The following is an 18927-nucleotide window of genomic DNA, read 5'->3' on the forward strand; positions in this document are numbered from 1 at the left end:
TATGGGAGGTGGATGTGGGGAGGGCTAAACCTGGGCTGGGTTGGGGCTGCAGGGGGGCAAGGTGTGGAGTTGAGCCGGAGCTGTGCAAGAGGGTGTGAATGGAGCCCTGTTCAGGTGGTGAGCTGGGGCATGGGGGGGTTTCAACTGGGGCCTCGTGGGGGGTTTGAACCAGAGTGGGGGGCTTTGAACCAGGGTGGGAGGATGGAACTGGGGCCACATGTTGGGGGGCTTACATGGGGGTTGGGGGGCAGGGGTTGAGCTGGACCTGGGTGTGGGGTGTGAGCCAGCAGGGGGCGTTGAACTGGGGCTGGGGAGGTGGAGCTGGAGTCACGCCTGAGGGATGGTGAGCTAGAGCCAGAGGCAGGGGTGGAGGCTGAGCATGAGCTATGCACGAGTGACAAGCGGAGCTGGGAGTGGGAGCTGAGCTGAGGCTGTGCGGAGCCAGGGGGATTGAGCCAGGGCGGGGGCAGGAGTGCGTTAAGTTCAATTGGAAATCACGCCTTTCCAGGGTTTACTGTAGGAATCGGGGGTCAGGCGCTTAAGAGCGGGGTCACGTACTCTGGGATCGTGTACTCCTGAGACCTTACTGTACTTGTGAGATCAATACCTCCACCCTCCAAAATGATCAAAAGCGGTTTGTTGATTGAAGTATAGGGCTGAGTTTCGTGCATTTAGATTTAGTTCTTGGTTATGATTCCTTTGTAAACTTGGGAAACTTGCTTAGACTCTGTGCTTCAGCTTCCTTATCTGTAAAATGAGAATATTAGTTAGTAGTCATGGGAGGGTGATGTCAAGATTAAGTCATTGTTTGTATAGTAGTGCTGAAATGGATAGGTTCCAGTGAAGCATGTCCCTGCAGTTTATGGGAAGGAGAGCGGAAGAGAGGTGCATGCTGCAGTGCAAAATAGGTGAGTCAGTCCAAGATAACATGAGGCATAATCCTAGATAATATTTTATTGTTCAGTAGTATAAGAATTAGAATTTAGGCAAGGAAATTGTCTTTGGGAACATTTAGAGAAGGAACTGTTAGCTTTTCTATCAAGGACTTAGGAGAAATAGTGCCCCAAAAGGAATGCTCTGCTCTCAGTTATGCATTGGGATGTCCCGTGGCCTGATTCTTGACTCCAGCTTGGTCCTAGTCTAAGCTCCAGGAGACTGGACTTAATGACATCTTGAGGTTTCTTCCAGTTCTGTTAGTCTGTAATTCTGTGATGTGCGTGTTTAGCAGGTCCTGGTTGTCTCTAAACTCTCCACTAGGCTTGCCCGTACCCATATACAATTTTACAAATGTTTAAAAACATGTTAGTTAAGACACTTTTTTAAATATTACCTTAGCATTGTCCACATTCAAATATAGGGGAGATACTACATCAATAAGCATTGCTACTGAATTCTGAATCTATTTTGGTAGGTTTACAATTGGACAAAATGAGTTTGTACAGCCTTAAAATCAAGGTTTAAAACACATATTTTACTTTCCACCTTCTAGTTTGAGGATTCATCTTTCTTGTGAATATCTTAAAATAAAAAAAAGACATTAGTGTACTGTTTGCTATTGACTTACTTGTGTATTTAATTGAAATACCTTAATCAAATTTGTTTAAAAACATTAACTTTGCATACACCTTTGTTTTGTTGCACCTTTTTTCCACCTTTCTGGCTTCATTTCAGCTTTCCTTTCTGCAGTAGGCAATGGTCTATCTCTTCTTGCATTGTCCATTGATTAATTTCTTATGGTTCCCCTCATCCCCATATGCCTCTCCTTATACTTTTTTCTGTATCTTTTCTGCCATATGCAGCGCAAGAAGAGAGAAATATTTCTTACCAGCATAGTTTTCTACCTGATCAGATCAATTGTTTCCTGCTTTTTGAATGCTCAGGCACTTACAGGGAGTTTGGAAATTTTACAGACACTGAATACAGGAGTCTGGTGTAAATCTGTTAGTCAAATCAGATGTGAAAAATGGTGAGTCCATGCTATCCTGAAATGCCCAAGGGAGATGACAACAACTTGCCTGCTGCTGATTAAAAGGAGAGTGACAGGTTAGGGCAAGGGGGTGTGGGATCAGTTTGTCACTTCATCTTCCATTTCACCCTGTGGTTAATTGGCGTCTGATAATCTTGAAGGCCCCACTCCACCACTTTCTGGCTACTAGATGGGAGGAGTATTCTCCCCTCTGTCCCCCCAACTCCAAGCTTTTAGGGCTGAACAATTAGCGGGATTCTCTGCTGCTCAATCTCCCTCCTCCAGTTTCCTGTTTTTTGAAGGACTCTCTCTACTCCAGACTCATTTTCCACTCATTGTGCTCAGTGAATAACATCAGTGACTGCCACAAGTGTGATTTCAGTCTTTTCAAGTAACAGCGGAAGTGTATATAGGCTAAGTCTTGTCAGTTTCACTGCGGCCTGCAGAGTACAGGTTGCACCTCTCTTGTCCAGCACCCTTGGGACCTGACTGCTAACAAACCAGGAAATTTGCTGAACCACAGGGAGTCAATGTTGTCTAGCATTACCAATGCTTCCACTGCGTTGCTAGGCTCTCAGAAGACATTTAGGGATAAATTAGAGCCAAATAAGAGCACAGAACGCAGAGCCAGGACTTGTGGCTGTAAACAAACTTTATGGGACCATGGGAAACTTGGCCATGCCCATGGTCAATGGAGGTCCAACTAACTAAAAGCATGCTGATTTATGGATGTTACTGGACAAGAGAGTGCCAGACTAGTGAGGTTCAACTTGTATTGAAATGCAGCAGAGAAAACTGACATGTCCATCTTTAGGCATCTGAGACTTAGGAAGGCTAGCAGCAGCAGCAGCTGCACTCAAGTAGTCTGTCTGCAGACTTAAGAAGGCACTGCATTACCATACTTTTAAATCACATTTTCTTTGTAACAGCATGAAATAAAATTTTTCTTCCCCGAAGTGGAAACTTAAACTTTTTAGGAGTTGATGGCAAAGATTCTTTTCAGCCTTGAGCAAATGAATTTTCAAGCGCTGTTTAAAATGTAGCCTTCACAGGTCCCAAATAGAACTATATTCTTCAACTGCACTGTAAGGACAAAATGCTGCTTTACCTTAGACCATGTCTACGCTACCATTTATGGTGGCAAAACTTTTGCCACTAAGGGTGTGCAAAAACCACATCCCTAAGTGATATAAATTTCACTGTCATAAGTGATAGTGTGCCCAGTGCTATATCACTGTGAGAACTCCATCCCTCCCTTCAGTATAGAGCAGATACGTGAGTGATCTTACAGCGGTGCAGCTCCATTGATACAGCAGTGCTACTCTAAGGTCTCTAGTATAGAGAAGCTTGCCATATTAGTATAGTACAATATTAGAGAGTGGTCTCATCTGCCCTCTCTCCCCTAGCCAGTCTTATACAGCGCTCCTGTCCAAGACCGAGCATCATAAGCATGTTTTTGACTGGTAGGATATGTGGTACAACTCAAAATAGTGTTCATGCTAATGAGCACTGCTTTGGGTATTTTTTTTTTTTTTGTTTTTTTTTGTTTTTTAAAGTCAGTATTTAGAGTATAAATGCTCTTCAATATCAGGTGTCTGTTTATATTTGTTTCTGGCTGGGTTCTAATTTGTTTTCCCTTTAGTTAGTAGGTTTTTTTTTTTTTTATTTTCTGTGGCTGACCTTTAACTCTTCTTTCGTGGTTAAAAGCACGATATATAAACATTTCTTGTTCTTCGAAAACAATGTAGCTTTATTACACACCTGTGAAACAAACAATCTTGTGGTACCTTAGGCTGTGTCTACATAAGTCTAACCTCAAAAAAGGCTAATTCGGCCTGTGACACTGTCTGAATGGCACCACGTACTGAAATAAAGTGCTGTTTCGAGGCATCTTCGTAGTCGTCCTGCAACAGTTTTCGAGATAACGGGCACGCTATTCTGGCACCCCTGTACAGGGGTGCCAGAATAGCGTGCCCGTTATCTCGAAAACTGTTTTGAGACAACAGGAGCATTTCTTATATGCAGGCAGCTATTTCAGGATGCTGCCGTGTCCCAAAATAGCGCCCACTGTGTAGACATAGCCTTAGAGACTAACAAATTCATTAGGCCAAGGAGCTTTTGTGAGTGAGTTTTGCCCATGAAAGCTCATGACCTAATTAATGCATTAATCTCAAAGATGCCACAGGACTGCTTGTTGTTTGTGAAATTACCCATAAGACTTCATGCTCTTCCTGTACCTTCCCCCATCCACTTGATCATGAACTGTTGACAACACATGGTTTGTTATGTTGAGTAAATGAATAGAAATGTGATTTTACAACTCCCTTCTTAGAAGGGAAAAATAGCTTAGCAGTATGTTCTGGGAGTTGTCAGCTGATTCTTGTCCACTAATTGGTTACACTTCATTAATCATGATTTTATTAAGCTATATTGTGCATCATTTATCAGCTGTTGGAAAAAAAGTATTAAATTCCTTTTGGCTTCTTTTTGTTTAACAAAATTATTATTATTCCAGGTTGCTGTTGTTAAAATGAAGTGCACAGAACGCATTTATGCAATGAAAATTCTAAATAAATGGGAAATGCTTAAAAGAGCAGAGGTAAGTAATATGTTTTCTAATGCAGAGAATTTTTTTAAAATGGCATTAAGGAAAATAGCACAGAAGCTCTTCCAGATTTAAAAAAAAGCTCCTATCCTCATGAAATAATTCTTTCTAAAGTGAGATGCTTTAATGCAATGAAGTCTGACAGTCCCTTCCAGGCATCTGTTGTTCTCAGCATTACTGTGTATTCGTTTACCAGACAGTCTGCCCTAGTTTTTACCCAAAGTTATATTGGCCAGATTTTTGTTTACAGTAAAGGCAAGCTAAAGACTACATGGAAGCCTCATATTTCTGTTGCTATGGTTATCGGGGGAAAATGGTTAAAAATGAAGAGCTTGTTTTAATATTTGAAAAAACAAGTTTTCAGGAAGTGTATCATACATGTTGTAATGGGATTTGCATTACTAAAGACAATATTCTGAAAACACAAAAGTAGGCGAATAGGTAGCTGTGTAAACAAAACATTTGAAATACGTTAGTTGTTCTTTAGAAGCTTATTCATTTGTTTCCAAAAAGAGCATTGATGTGCTAATCTAATCAGCACTTCACAAATTAATAAATAGTGATTAAAGGTTCTACTGAAAAGAATTAGCCAGAAGAATATATTCAGTTCTGCTTAGAATAATTGCTATTGAATTGGCGAAATGCGAGTAATGATAACTTACAATGTTACATAAATCTATGTAAAGTAAAATGCAGTCCAAAAATAATGCAGGGTACTGTTGAGGAAAGAAATACACTAACACACAAACTTAAACAGTGTGAAGAAGGCTTGAAAGCTTTGCTTGACTTTCTTTAAGAGGGCTAAAGCCATGTCTACGCTACAGTTGTTGCAGTGCCATAGTATAGCTGCTTTCTACACTGATGCATAGGTTTTTCTATAGATGCAGTAAATCCACTTATTTGAGAGGCATCAGTTATGTCAGTGGTAGAATCTTTGTCAACTTAGTTGCATCTGCACTTTTGGGGTAGGTTGGCCTAACTACAGGTCTCTGGGTTTGAAATTTTTCACAGCCTTGAGCAGTGTAGGTAGAGCAATCTAATTTTATCATGGGTCAGGCCTGAGCTTGCTAGCCTAGGAAAAAACATATATGGATCACCACACACTCTAATAAATCAGTTCTGTCCCTCCTCAGTGAACAAGTTCCCCACTCCTCTTAGGCATCTCTTCACTGCTACGTGTGAGGATGTTGGTTGCTGGATAAACTCACTTCCTTCCGGCAATCTGTTCAGTATCCTCTTCACAGACTTCCTGGGGCGGGAGGGGGCTGTTGGTACTCTCCTGACTTTTCTCTTAACTTTTCAGCACCACTGGTTTCACAGTGAAATTGTACTGATCTAGCTACGTTAGTTTAGATGTACTAATTCCTTAGGTAGTAAGGAATGAATTTAAACTAAATCACTGTGAGGCCTTTTTCATCCAAACTTAGGCTAGAACCACGCTACAGCGGAAGATCGACCCATTCAGGGCTGATCTTCCAGGGTTTAATTTCATGCATATGCAAAATGATGCTTGCAGGGGTCAACGTCTATCCTTATACTCCTTGTGAGAGACAATGAATAAGGAAGGCGATCTTCTGCCATGTGGACAGACATGGAAATTGACTGCAGATAAATTGATCTTAGTTACACAATTGGCATAGCTAAAATTGTGTATTGGCAGTCAACTTTTGTCTACTGTAGACATAGCCTTAGTGTCCAGACACGAGGAAGGGCTAGTTCAGTCACTTTCTAAACCAGCTGAGTTAAATTTTTATTTTCTCATGGGGTAGATGTGTCCTAAATGGAAGAGGAGGAAAATATAGGAAGCAGCATATCACCTGCACTGACTCACTTTCCTCCCCATTTGGGAACATGTAGTAAGTGGCTTCTGGTGTAGGCAAAAGGTGTAGATGGGAATCTGCATAGGAACCAGAGTCTGGGAAATAGAGTAGTACGTACCGCATGGTCACTTATCACCTCTTTCATTTTGGCACATTTGCTTGTCTCTGGTTTGTCCTTTCTACTAAGCACAAACCGATCAGTCAATTTCTCAAGACCTGCATACCAAGTTCTTGAAACACAACATATGAAAATGAAAGTTTCCCCTGTAAGCCCCTTCCCCTTTAAATGAAAGCTGGATTGTAGGTTACCGACCACTGATTTTTATTCTCTAAATCCCTCACTTGAGGTACTATTAGAAACTGAACCATTAGACAGTAGTTGCACAAATATATTTTCACACAGGCCTTATCCTTCTGTTCAGGGGTCTTTTTGCTAGAGATTGTAGTGGGATGGAAACATATTTTTAATATGCAAGGGAAGAAAGAACGTGAGTGGCTCAAGCTAAATTACTTTTAAAAGAGAGCACTCAGGATTAGGATGTGTGGATGCCTAACGACAGAAGATGAGAGAGCTTCTCTGGCTCATCAGTTGGTCATACCAACTAAATTCCAAGGAATCTGTAGAAATTTAAAATAGTCCCATAAAACATACATATGTATGAATCCTGCAGAGACTATGAATTGAGACAGTGTCTTTTTTCCTCTTTCCTTTAGACAGCTTGTTTCCGAGAAGAGAGAAATGTCTTGGTAAATGGAGATTGTCAGTGGATTACTACATTGCACTATGCCTTTCAGGATGAGAGCTATTTGGTATGTTTGCCTCACCATTAAATACAAAAGTTTTGTTAGTTACGTTAAAATTATTTCTGATAGGTCTCAGGACTTTAGAGCAATAAATTAGGTTTCTTTGTTTCTTGCTGCAGCACTTCATCTTTCTTCCCTTAAATAAAGGCACTCCAGAAGACTTGATGTAACTCTGTGACAGTAAAAGCAAAATTAATAGTATATTTAATTATACCTGGTAAATCATCTAGAATAAGCTGATCTACTGTGACATACAGTATATTAGATAAGCTTAATGTTGTGAATAACTTGTTAATGATGCATTGATTCTGTGGAGATGCTTTACTTTCACAGTGTCTCATTGAGAATTGCTATGAAATTTAATTTTACTTAATCCTATAGTTTAAAAATTTGTTTTTTGAGCTGCGATTTCCTTCATAGCATATTATAAGTGATAGGTTAGTTTTATTCTACTAACATTGTCATCAATAAATCTGTTAACTTTATTTTAAATATTGTATTTAGCTTTATTTTGGAAAAGAGTCAATAAAAAATAAGAAAAACATTACTCATGCCCTAAAAATATTACGTAGCAGATATTATGCATCATTATTTCAATGTATTAGGTCTTCAGTGATTTTGATTACTATCTGCAATGATTCAAATTGAAGAAATATTAATTTAACCACTTTAGAAATGTATTAAAAATGAGGATTGTACAGTACAGATTCACAGTTACTTAAGTGCACAATCGACATTTATTCTGTCATGGAGTGCTGGTGGGGCCAGGACAAATTATAATATATTGAGACATGAAGACAGTAGAGCTGGGTGGAGCATTTTGTGAATATTAAAGTTACCAAAACCACACATTTTTTTTGGTGAACCAAAATACTAATGAAATTTTACATGAATTCATTCAATAATTTCAATCCCCAAAACCATTTTTGGGGACAGATGTCACTAGGAAATGAGAGGTGGAGCAGGTGGTGGTGATGCAGCTTTATCTAACTTTTAGCTCAGAGATTAGAGTGCTCTTCGAAGGGGTGAGACATTTGATTGAAACCTTTATCCTTCGTGGATGAAGGACAGAATTTTACCTCTTACATCTCCTTGGCCATGTTGGGGCTATACCCGGGTGGGAAACCTGTGGCGTATAGACCACATGCAGCCCATGGACACCCTGACTGCCTCCTCCCCTATGTGCATCTCACACACTGGGACACTGGAGTTCCACACTTCCTACACCTTCCACTCCCAGCACTTTCAGAGCATGCAAATCACCTGATTTGTGCTCTGTCCTCACTCCTCTCCCTCCCTCCCAGAGCTGGAACGCTGCAAATCAGCTGTTCACAACTGTTCCAGCTTTTGGGGAGAGAGACAGGAGCAGGGACAGAGGACAAATCAGGCAATTCACAGTGCTCCACAAAGGCTAGGAAGGAGAGAGAGAGAGGAGCAGCTAAGTTTGGGGCTCTTTTGCCCCAGTGCACGAAAGCTGCCTTAGGGAAAGGGCATCACAGGGCTAGAGGTTGAAAGTGGGCTTCTGCAGCTAACTGAGAGGAAGGGTCATTCATACAGCCTACTGAGGATTTGTGGTTGCCCATCACTGATCTATTAACCTAAAGTTCAGGTTCATATGGCAGTCTGTTCTACTAGCTAAGCCGTGTCTCAGTCTAGGCTGCTATTGATACCTATGTGAGTGGGGATGCAGCAGCTGTGCTTTCTATCCTGACTTAAGTATAGACATCCCATAAAATGAACGCTACTCTAGCACAGATTCTCTGAGCTGAAGCTCAGTGTTCAGTCTTGACCAGTCTGCACCCTGCCTTCAAACCCAATCATTTTAACAGAAATTTTCTTTTACTTCTGAAGCCTTTTCAGAATGTGGTGCATCTGGGTAACATTCTATGGTGCTGTTTCAAAGGGTGCGACTGTACTAGAAGAAATTAGTATACATATTACAGCAACAGCAAACAATAGTGTAGTTGAACCTGTGAAGCTGGGGCTCAGATGCTTTTTCTATTTTTTGTAAAAAAAAAAAAAAAAAAAAAAGCCCTACTCAGAGCAGGATACTATGACATTGTAGTAAGCGTCTGTGTCTTAGTCTAAACTAATTGTTACATTATTGCTGGCACCAGACAGTTACTCCATTGTTCACAGTTTTTCTGGTTTAGGTATGACCCATGAAATCAGCTCTGATGTACGCTAATAATTTAACCTACAATGTTGCCCTTTCAGTTTTGCATTAAACGCTGAACTGTTAATATCTACTGGATATATTAATGGTATAAAATAGACATTATGCAATACTAAAGTAATTCCAGTACTGAGAAAAAGAGAAGGAACATCTTGCTGTAAGAAATTACAATTTACTGTTGCAACTAATGAGAGGAGTAGGCTTTATAAGATCACTTTTTAACTTACTGAAGTATTCCCAATGTTTGTTTAAGGATTGGTGGGAGAAAAAGAAATTGAACAGTGTGCATATGAGAATCTCTGGAGTATTTACTTATTAAAAGTTATTTTTAATCAGCATTGACTAATCAGGTCTCGAGATCCTGTTTGTTGTTTATAGTGATCTCATCTTCTGGTACATTTAACGTGTGTGCCACAAATTGTTTATACTTTCTGAAACTTGAAAAAATGTGCTTGTCATGGAAATATTCATAGACCTTCAAAGTAGGAGGAAGCTTTTCCTACCAGTTCCTCTGTTTGAGGCAGAAGTAAAAAAAATCAAATTTCTCTCACTTGTGTGGCTGGAGTCAACGTACCATAAATTGATTTTTCCTGCCATCCCCACAGCAGGAGTTCAATGGGAGAAACTCCCGTTGACTTCCCTTACTCCTTGTGAGGAGTACCAGGGTCAACAGTGGAACCTTCATGGTTCAATTTAGTTCCGCCCAACTAGGCGCACTAAATCAAACCTCAGAAGATTGACTGTCACCACATTGATCTTCCTGCAAGTGTAGCTGTGCTCTCAGACTAGCAGGACCTGTATGAATGGCCAGAGGACCACACATTCCATTGCTTCAATTTCCAAATATTCTGGGGTATAGACCTACAGTAAACTCTTCCATATCCAGCAGCCCCAGGACTTGGAGGTTGTCAAATAGCCTGGATAGTAGAGAGGTATGCATAGCACTAAAAGGAAAATCAAGATTAGATTCTAAGAAACAAAAATGTATTCAGAGTATTTTATTTACCAACCACAGAAGTGTTGTATGCTGTATTTGCTGTATTTATTTGTAGTTACTTTCACTATATTGTGCTTATGGAAAAAGTAACTAAAATTTACTTATGGTTAAAATGCCAGTTATTTGAGAGTTCTGGATAATAGAATGTCCTATACGAAAGAGTTTACTGTACAGTGTTGATGTTTTTCATACTACAGGCTCTGTGATGGTCTTACCTGGAATGTAAATGGAAGATTAATAATGGTTTTATAGTGATTTTGATTGCTTTTCATAGAGACAGTTTAGGAAAAAGGTCAGTTGTAAGCACGTATTTGTTTACCTTGAGGTATATTTTGACGTAGGTGAAACATCACATAAAGGTTTATGAAATGCATACACCCTGAAAAGGGAAATTCAATCAGTTAATTCTTTAGAACGCTCCATACTCCAGAAGCAAACACACTGGAACTTCTGGAACTTGTAATAAAATTACCTAGCAAAAAGACAATAGGAATCTGGGCAATGCATATGCAGAGTAGGTTGTACTTTCCTATATAAATTTATCTTTGTGTTTAACACACTTTAGCCTAGAGCACATTGAGAAATTCCCCACTTACACTTTCAGTCCGTTGTCAGCATGAGCAAATATTTGCCACAGGGTTAATCTATACGTAAACAGATGTGTGGGGAACAATGTCAAGACAGACACCTTTGGGGATGTCGAAGTAGGTGAGGAAACATCTTTATTGGGCCAGTTTCTGTTGGTGAGAGATACAAGACCTAAAGAAGAGCTCTGTGTAGGCTCAGAGATTGGTCCATAAGATGTATTACCTCAGCCACCTTGTCTGTCTAATATTCTGGGACGACCAGAACTATAAAAACATTGCATATGCATTTCCATGAATCATGTCTGTGACAAAAGTTTGAGTAGATAAATGGGCATTTACCCTTTGCCTTCCCTTTTACTTTATGGTCCTGTTGACTTAATCTGTTTCCCTTGTAGGAAGGGAATAGTAACAAAGTGGTAGATAATGTTAGTTTGTAGTCTGTATCTTAACAAAACAAAAAAACAGTCAAGTAGCACTTTAAAGACTAACAAAATAATTTTATTAAGTGAGCTTTCCTGGGGCAAACCCACTTCAGATCTGGAGAAAGTGCTGTACTGGAAATACTTCTCCACAAAAGCTCATCACCTAATAAATTATTTTGTTAGTCTTTAAAGTGCATCATGACTGCTTTCTTGTTTTGTAGGAAGGGAGTCTGTTTTTCTCTCCTTCAGGCACTGAATAGAATTCAGATTGATCTGTCATGAGCAACAGAATTAAGTGTTTACTTTGGTTAAAGTCTGTTAGTGGGGATAAGCAAGATCATTGCTAACATTTTATGTCATGGGTGGGAGGAAGGGTCAGACATGTGGCTCTGGAGTGATAATGGGAATCAGTCCTAAAATCATGGGTTAGAATCTAATTCAGATTCTGGGGTAGGAGGGACTGAAAGAAAAATCATTAAAAATGCCTGTGGTACACTGGATTAATAATGAAAGAATCACTGGACTGAGGGAGAACAAGCATGAGAATGAATGTAGTTTGGTGTTTAGAGCACTTTTGTGAATCTAGCTCACAGTGAGTAAAATGCTGACATCTCTACTCTTGTAAGCCCCTACTTATACTACCTATAATGGTAAGAAATTTTAAGAAAAATAGCCTTGGCAATCAGTGTAGTATTGTGGAGAAAGTTGGTTTTCTGAAGCAAATGCCTAGTAAAATAAATATTCTAGGCTTGTATTTTTGTTGTTGCTCACCAGCTTATCAACACCACAAAATAAGCATGTACTCCAAACACACTTCTTGTCTAAACAGGAGTTCAATTGCAAATCTTATTTGTTCCTCATTCCAAAAGTTTCATATTCCACTGGAGGAATCCAGTGTTTCCTGTTCAAACTAAACAGAGATTTAATGTTGTGATCTGTAAAGGTATTTAAAATTCATTCTCTATTACATACATAGTTTTTAAACTTGCTTCCTCTTTCCCGTGCTGTTAAGAATCCTCATGGTTTGAAAGGCAACATGTTAGACTTGGTCAGGAGTTTTTTTCTGTTAAGGTTTTGTTTTCTGATTGTAGATCCTCACAAAAAACAATTCTCTTAAAAAAAAAATAGGAGGGAGAAGGAGGGGGGCTTACAATGTATTAAGCTACTGTCTTTACGATACTTATATGAAAGATCACAAATATTTACCTCAAAATATTCAATAGTAACTTCATAAAAAGTTCCTGTTTTGACATCTCTTCACATATGTACATTTTCTGCAACCTCGTTTTGCATCCTTGTTCCTTAATGAGCTACTTGTATTTAATTATTATATTTATCTATTTTGTCTCAAATGCAGATTGATCTTTTTTTTTCCCCCCTAGTATTTAGTAATGGACTACTATGTGGGTGGTGATTTGCTGACACTTCTCAGTAAGTTTGAAGATAAGCTTCCTGAAGATATGGCCAAATTCTACATTGGCGAAATGGTGCTTGCTATACATTCCATTCATCAGCTCCGTTATGTGCACAGGTAAAAATCCACCTCATTATAGAAAGGCATATGCCCAATTTTGAATGTATCAGTGCAAAATTAACTGAACATACAGTGGTCATATCAGAGTATTTATACAACCTTTTGCCAATTATAATAATTTAGACTTTGAGCTCAGCACTCAAATTATAAATTACCAATTTTAGAGGTGGTGAAATGTATTTGATTAAAAATAATTGGTCTAGTAGTTAAAGAATTGAAATAATAAGGGTTTTAATGAACACTAAGCCAAGCCTGTAGTTTGTTACCATGGACAATTCATTTCAACTTCAGTTCAACCTAGTTAGAAAATTCAGACAAAAATCAAATGTGGCTCAGTTGCAATTCTCTAAATAAATTAATTCAGCAAATGTATCATGCAGGAAAATATTCAAAATGGACCCTTTATGGTAATTGTTGGCTACCTGCATTGTGTGTAAAATGTTTTTATTGATGCATGAGTCTTACATGTAGGTGTGCATTCCAGTTCAATCTATATTAACATTTAGCAATGCTAAAAACATGAAAAGCTTGAGTTATCAATGCAGTTCGTGCTCTAAAATAGTTAAGAAAATAAGCTTCCTTGTTCTCGGACTGTGGGAGGAAATTAGTCAGGAAAGCAAAGAACACTTCGTGCACTTCTTTATTGTTAGGTTACTCTGAGAAATGCAAGTTCCAGAAAAGCCTTTGGTAAACAGGAGTGCCGTTAGGAAGAAGCACATGATAAATGTTTTGTTCAGCATGGGGAGAATCTTGATCAAATCAAAATTGCTCTTCTCGTGACTTGCTTTGACTTAACATTTAGTATGATGATAGTTCAGAAAACTTTGCCATTGTTTTAATGTTCTGACCTTGTACTTTGTTTCCAATAAATATGAAGTTTTAACAGCATGGAGTGTTGTAAGGCAGTGGTATCTTTCAATTAGCTGTGTGTGTAGGTATATGTAAGGTCTCTAAAGGGTTCTAACAGAAAATACTGCACATTTGAACTATCACCAGTGATAATTTAAGTGATAATATTGTAGGCATAAGCATCAGGCTATTAGCCACGCAATCATTTAATCCCCTTGAAATGACCTGCACCAATGTTATCACTATTGAAAACTGAAAATATATAAAGCCATGTACATGGAAAATCTTCTTCCACATGCTGTTTTAATTTGTATGTACAACGTATATCATTGCTAGAGAATATACATTCTCTCTGATAGCCATAAAAATTGCTTGAATCTGCTGAGCACTCTGAGCAAGCCAATGAATGTGTAAAGTATGCCCCACTTTACGATAAAAGGAGGGTTTTAATGTCCTATAGGCTCTAAAGTAAGAAACATTTCTTTTAAAAACAAAACTTTATTATAATATAGCTATAGTTCTGCTTTAGTTAAGACCAGCTTTCTGTTCAAAGCTCAACCTTTTCGAAGTGCTCTAAAAATCTGTGCATTTAATCAGATTGCCTCGAATTTTGGTATGCCTCACAGGGGTAAAGTCAGTGAGTCAATTTTAGAATCATTTGATAATCTAGCTCCCAAGACTCTGTACATTTATTTTCCTTTGTAAATGTTTCCTGTAATGGAATTCAGCAGCTGTGAGTGAGGGATCGCAACCTGCGCTTTCCATGTGATGCTGCTCCATGAAATGCTGCTGAGACTAACTTACAGTGGTAAAAAATTTGTTGAGTGATAATGAACAGAGTTGTTTAAAACAATGTACGGGGGTATTTTTTTCTTTAAGAAAACTGCTTCATTTTTTTTAGTTTAAATAAATCTTATATAGGCCAGCTCACATGGCCAGCTCTATCTTGTGGAGGCGTAGTGTTCCATGATGTACTGGCAGGGTGCATATTGGGGTATATTGCTGACCTGATTTGGATGCCACTGACATAAAAATGGGAGGAAGGTGGTATATTTTAACTTGTTCATCTGTTGCATGTTCTTATACTAAACTGAGCAATGCATTTAAAAACTGCACAGTTTTGTTTTCCCCTTGTGTACTGGCTTATTGCCCCTTTTAGGATTGACGGAATTTATGAGAAAATATCAGCAGAGAGTGTCTGCCTGCCTTAACCACTAAGTTTCAGTACTACCTTCTGTTCCTTGTTGCTACAGACATTTTATTTGCCAGTGCTTTTAAGTGGGCATGAGGAGGAGTGAGTATAAAGTGGTGAAAGAAACGTGATTAATTGAGACTAAATTAAATTGAATTTGTGTTATGCCTATTTGTTAACATTTTTGACTGCATTTCTGATGTAAAAATATAAGGTTATGAGCTAAAGCAGAACTTGCTGTTCATTTCAGTTAGTAACATCAGCATATTATACACACTATGTAGCTGTTGCCTAACTGTGTAGTTTAGGAGACTTACTACTGGTAAGTGGCTGTCCTTCAATACTCTTGTTAATATGTGGATGTGTGTAAAGCACGTCACATGCAGCGTACATGCTGGAATCACTTTACAGCCTACTAAAACACACCTTACTTCTGGGCTATAACCGCACAGCTGTTTTAATAATACAGCAATACTAGATAAGCCTAGGAAAGGAAGTAAAGATTCTTCTTTGAGTGTCCCCGTGGGTGCCCCACAATAGGTGTCGGGCTCACCCAGTGCCGCAGGTCGGAAATCTTCCAGCAGTTTCTCCTGGATTGCTCATGCGCCAGCGCGCGCTGCCCCCCTGCGCGCCCCCGGCCGTGTGCGCAATCCGGTCCCCGCCAGTTCCTTCTCAGCCGCCATCGGCTGCAGACGGAATCTACTCAGGCTAAGGCCAAAGTCAGATTAAATAGTGGTTTTTTTCTGTGTGTCATTTGTTGTTTTTGGTTATTAAAAAAAAAAAAAAAGAGAGAGAAAGCAAAGACAAAGAGAATATCAGCAAAAAAAAAAAAAAGAAAAGAAAAAGAGAGGAGCGAAGAAGAGAAGAGAGGACGTGAAGTCATGCCGTGAAGCTATGCCGGCCTCCGTGGGGCATAGCGAATGCATCCGATGCCTGGGGGAATCACAGGCTACCCAGAAGTGTTCTCACTGTGCTGAGCTCACAGCCAGGGCCAGGAAGGACAGAGCGATGAGGCGTAAAATGCTCTTGTTGATAAGGCTCTCCAGCCAGACTTGCCAGAGAAGCCTCACCCAGAAGGGCCCTCTGGGTTGCATAAGAGGAGGGCAGTTTTCTCTGACCCCCTCGGTGCAGAAACGGAGGAAACTCTCCCTGGCTCGATCCTTGCCGGCGTTTGCAGCGAGCAGGACAAGCAGAGCACACAGCCCCCAGCCACATACTCAGGCAAGTGGCAGCGCACGTAGCAGAGGCTGAGCCTCCGGTTATACAACAGCCGGCACGCGCAGCGCCTAGAGCGTCAGCAAGGCAAGCTCCGGACCCGGTGGCACTGCCGCAGGCGGCACCGACCCCCGCGGCACCAATGGTGCAGGGGCGCCAGGCACAGAGCCTGCAGGCACCGGAGGAGGATACCCACGTGGCACCGCAGGTGATGGTGCCGAGATCCCTGCCACGGAAGGGGGTGGTGCCGGCCCCGCAGGGGAGGGGCAAGGCAAAATCAAAAGCCCGGCACCGCAGTCCATCTCCGGACAGGGCTGCGCTGCTGTTAGCACCAAGCCCTCCCCCTGTGATACACACGCCGCACCGAAGGCCTGTGTCTCCACCGGCCCATCTGGAACCACCTTCTCCGTTCCTCCAACCAATGTCACCATGGCTTGGGCCACCTTCACCATTTCTGGGATTGGATCCCCTGGAGTACTATCACAAGCCAGTTTCACCTCTATCTGTGTCGTCGCGGAGGTCTTGCTCTCCCAGACATCAGGGGTACACACCCTGTGAGTGGTCTAGGTCTCCATCCCCGGACCCTTGCCCATGCTGCCATGGTTGTCCTTATCATGCTGGACACAGACACCACAGGTCTACACCCAGGGGCAGGTCTGCCCCAGCCGCTCAATACCCCCGTGGGCACTCCCGATCGGGGACGGAAACACAGTTGTCTCAAGGGGAGTTAATTTTAGAACCCCGAGACTTTCCTTCACAATCTTCCAGCGAGCAAGTGTATCATCAACCACAGGAGCCTGAGGGTTCGAGGAAGGTTTACCCTAGTGGTTCCTCCTTATCCTCCCCAGATGAGGCCATGGCCCCCGGGGATGTGTCTCCCCCGGTTGACCTTAAACAGTTTCAGGAGCTGTTTAAAAGGGTGGCTTTCACGCCAAACATTCAAACGGCAGAGGTGCAGGAGAAACATCACAAACTCCTAGAAAATTTGAGACCCCCGGCTTCGTCCAAAATTGCTATTCCGCTGGATGAAGCCATTCTGGAGTCAGCCATTACTATATGGCAGACTCCGGCCTCTGTTCTGCCTACGAACAAGAGAGCGGATAAGAAGTACTTCGTCCCGGCAAAGGGCATGGAGTTCCTCTTCAGTCACCCACAACCAAATTCTTTGGTGGTCGAGTCGTCCCAGCAGAGGTCAAAGGCTTCTCAGTACAAATCGGGGGGGATCGGACGAAGATGCTAAGAAGCTAGAGCTGTTTGGCAGGAGGGTATACTCCTCTTCTACCCTGCTATTGAGAGTGGCAAATTATGGGCACACCTAGCAAACCATAATTTTGATAATTACTCCAGGCTTACTCCCCTCATGGATTCACTTCCGGAAGACAAAAAGCCGGTGTTAAAGGCGATTATTCAAGAGGGCTACGCAGCATCGCGGACGGAAGTCCAGATTGCCCTGGACATGGCGGACACGGCGGCATGTTCAACGGCTACAGCAGTGGTCATGCGTAGAGAATCCTGGCCCCAGACGTTGGGTATCCCGAGGGACCTACAGGCGAAGATCATGGATCTTCCCTTTGATACATAAAAGCTGTTTGCAGACTCAACCGACTCGGTCCCTCACTCCAGTAAGGACTCGAGTGCTACACTTAGAACCTTGGGCATTTATACTCCCCCATACCGGAGGGAAAAATTTTATCCTCGGCAAAGACGCTACGCTTACAACCACAGCGTGCTCAATATCAACGGGGCTACGGCCAAGGGCGCTATCACAGCAGCAACAGTACAGAACTCCTAGGCGACGTTCTCAACAAAGCTGTACGCCCTCGGGTCAGGCCCAAAGGCAACAAATTTGACGGGTATGTCAGGGGCTGCACTATCAATACCCTCGCTCAATGCCACTCTCATCTCATGTTCCATCGTCGCCTCAGACTGTTCCACTCCCAATGGCAAAAGATCACCATAGACAAATGGGTGCTGGAGATCATAGCCATGGGTTACGCGATCCCCTTCCAGTCGCTTCCACTGATGAAGCCTCCCACCAGGCCTCACCTCAGGGACGCTGCCACGAGGCGAGGCTCAAGCAGAAGGTGAATCACCTTATGTTCATAGGGGAGGTGGAAAGAGTGCCGGAATAATTCCAGGGGAATGTTTTTATTCACGCTACTTCCTACCAGAGAAGAAAACAGGAGACTGGAGGCCCATCTTAGATCTTCGGGGCCTCAACCGTTACTTGCACAAGCAACGTTTTCGGATGATCACAGTTGCCTTGATACTCACGGCACTGGACGATGGAGACTGGGTTGCAGCACTCAACTTACAAGATGCTTACTTTCATATAACAATCCACCCGGCACACAGGCGCTTCCTCAGCTTCACGGTCGCCCAGGAGCGCTTCCAGCACAGTGTTCTTCCGTTCGGCCTCTCCTCGGCCCCCAGAGTCTTTACCAAAACCCTGGCAGTGGTGTCAGCCTACCTGCACAGACAGGGTGTTTATTTTTCCCATATCTCGGCGACTGCCTGCTAAAAGGGGCCTCAAAGGCAGAGGTCTTACGCATGATACGCGTCACAGCGGACACATTTTTCTTCGCTGGGCCTAGTCATCAACCTCGCAAAGTCAAAGTCCGAACCCACACAACATATAGAGTTCATAGGGGCACGCATAAAATCTATCACAGCAAGGGTGTACCTACCCAACGCCCGCTTCCGTGCCATCAGTTCGTTGGTGCAAGTCATCGCATACAGCCCCATGGTGCCGGTCTTAAC

General features: G+C 41.7%; 1 protein-coding gene across 8 annotated transcripts in view; it reads left to right on the top strand.

Annotated features, from left to right (window-relative positions):
* CDC42BPB (CDC42 binding protein kinase beta) overlaps positions 1 to 18927 on the top strand; it is a 131902-nt gene that overhangs the window by 36500 nt on the left and 76475 nt on the right. For all 8 annotated transcript variants that reach the window (XR_012645894.1, XR_012645893.1, XM_074996460.1 and 5 more), the window contains exons 3-5: positions 4482 to 4565; positions 7106 to 7201; positions 12760 to 12908. Coding sequence is in view for 6 of the 8 variants with exons in the window: in XM_074996460.1 (XP_074852561.1) it covers positions 4482 to 4565; positions 7106 to 7201; positions 12760 to 12908 (329 nt within the window). In the remaining 2 variants the exon portion in view is untranslated. The remainder of the gene's footprint in view (positions 1 to 4481; positions 4566 to 7105; positions 7202 to 12759; positions 12909 to 18927) is intronic.

The sequence above is a fragment of the Carettochelys insculpta genome, chromosome 6 (genome assembly GCF_033958435.1).
Source record: "Carettochelys insculpta isolate YL-2023 chromosome 6, ASM3395843v1, whole genome shotgun sequence".
NCBI classification, from domain to species: domain Eukaryota; kingdom Metazoa; phylum Chordata; order Testudines; family Carettochelyidae; genus Carettochelys; species Carettochelys insculpta.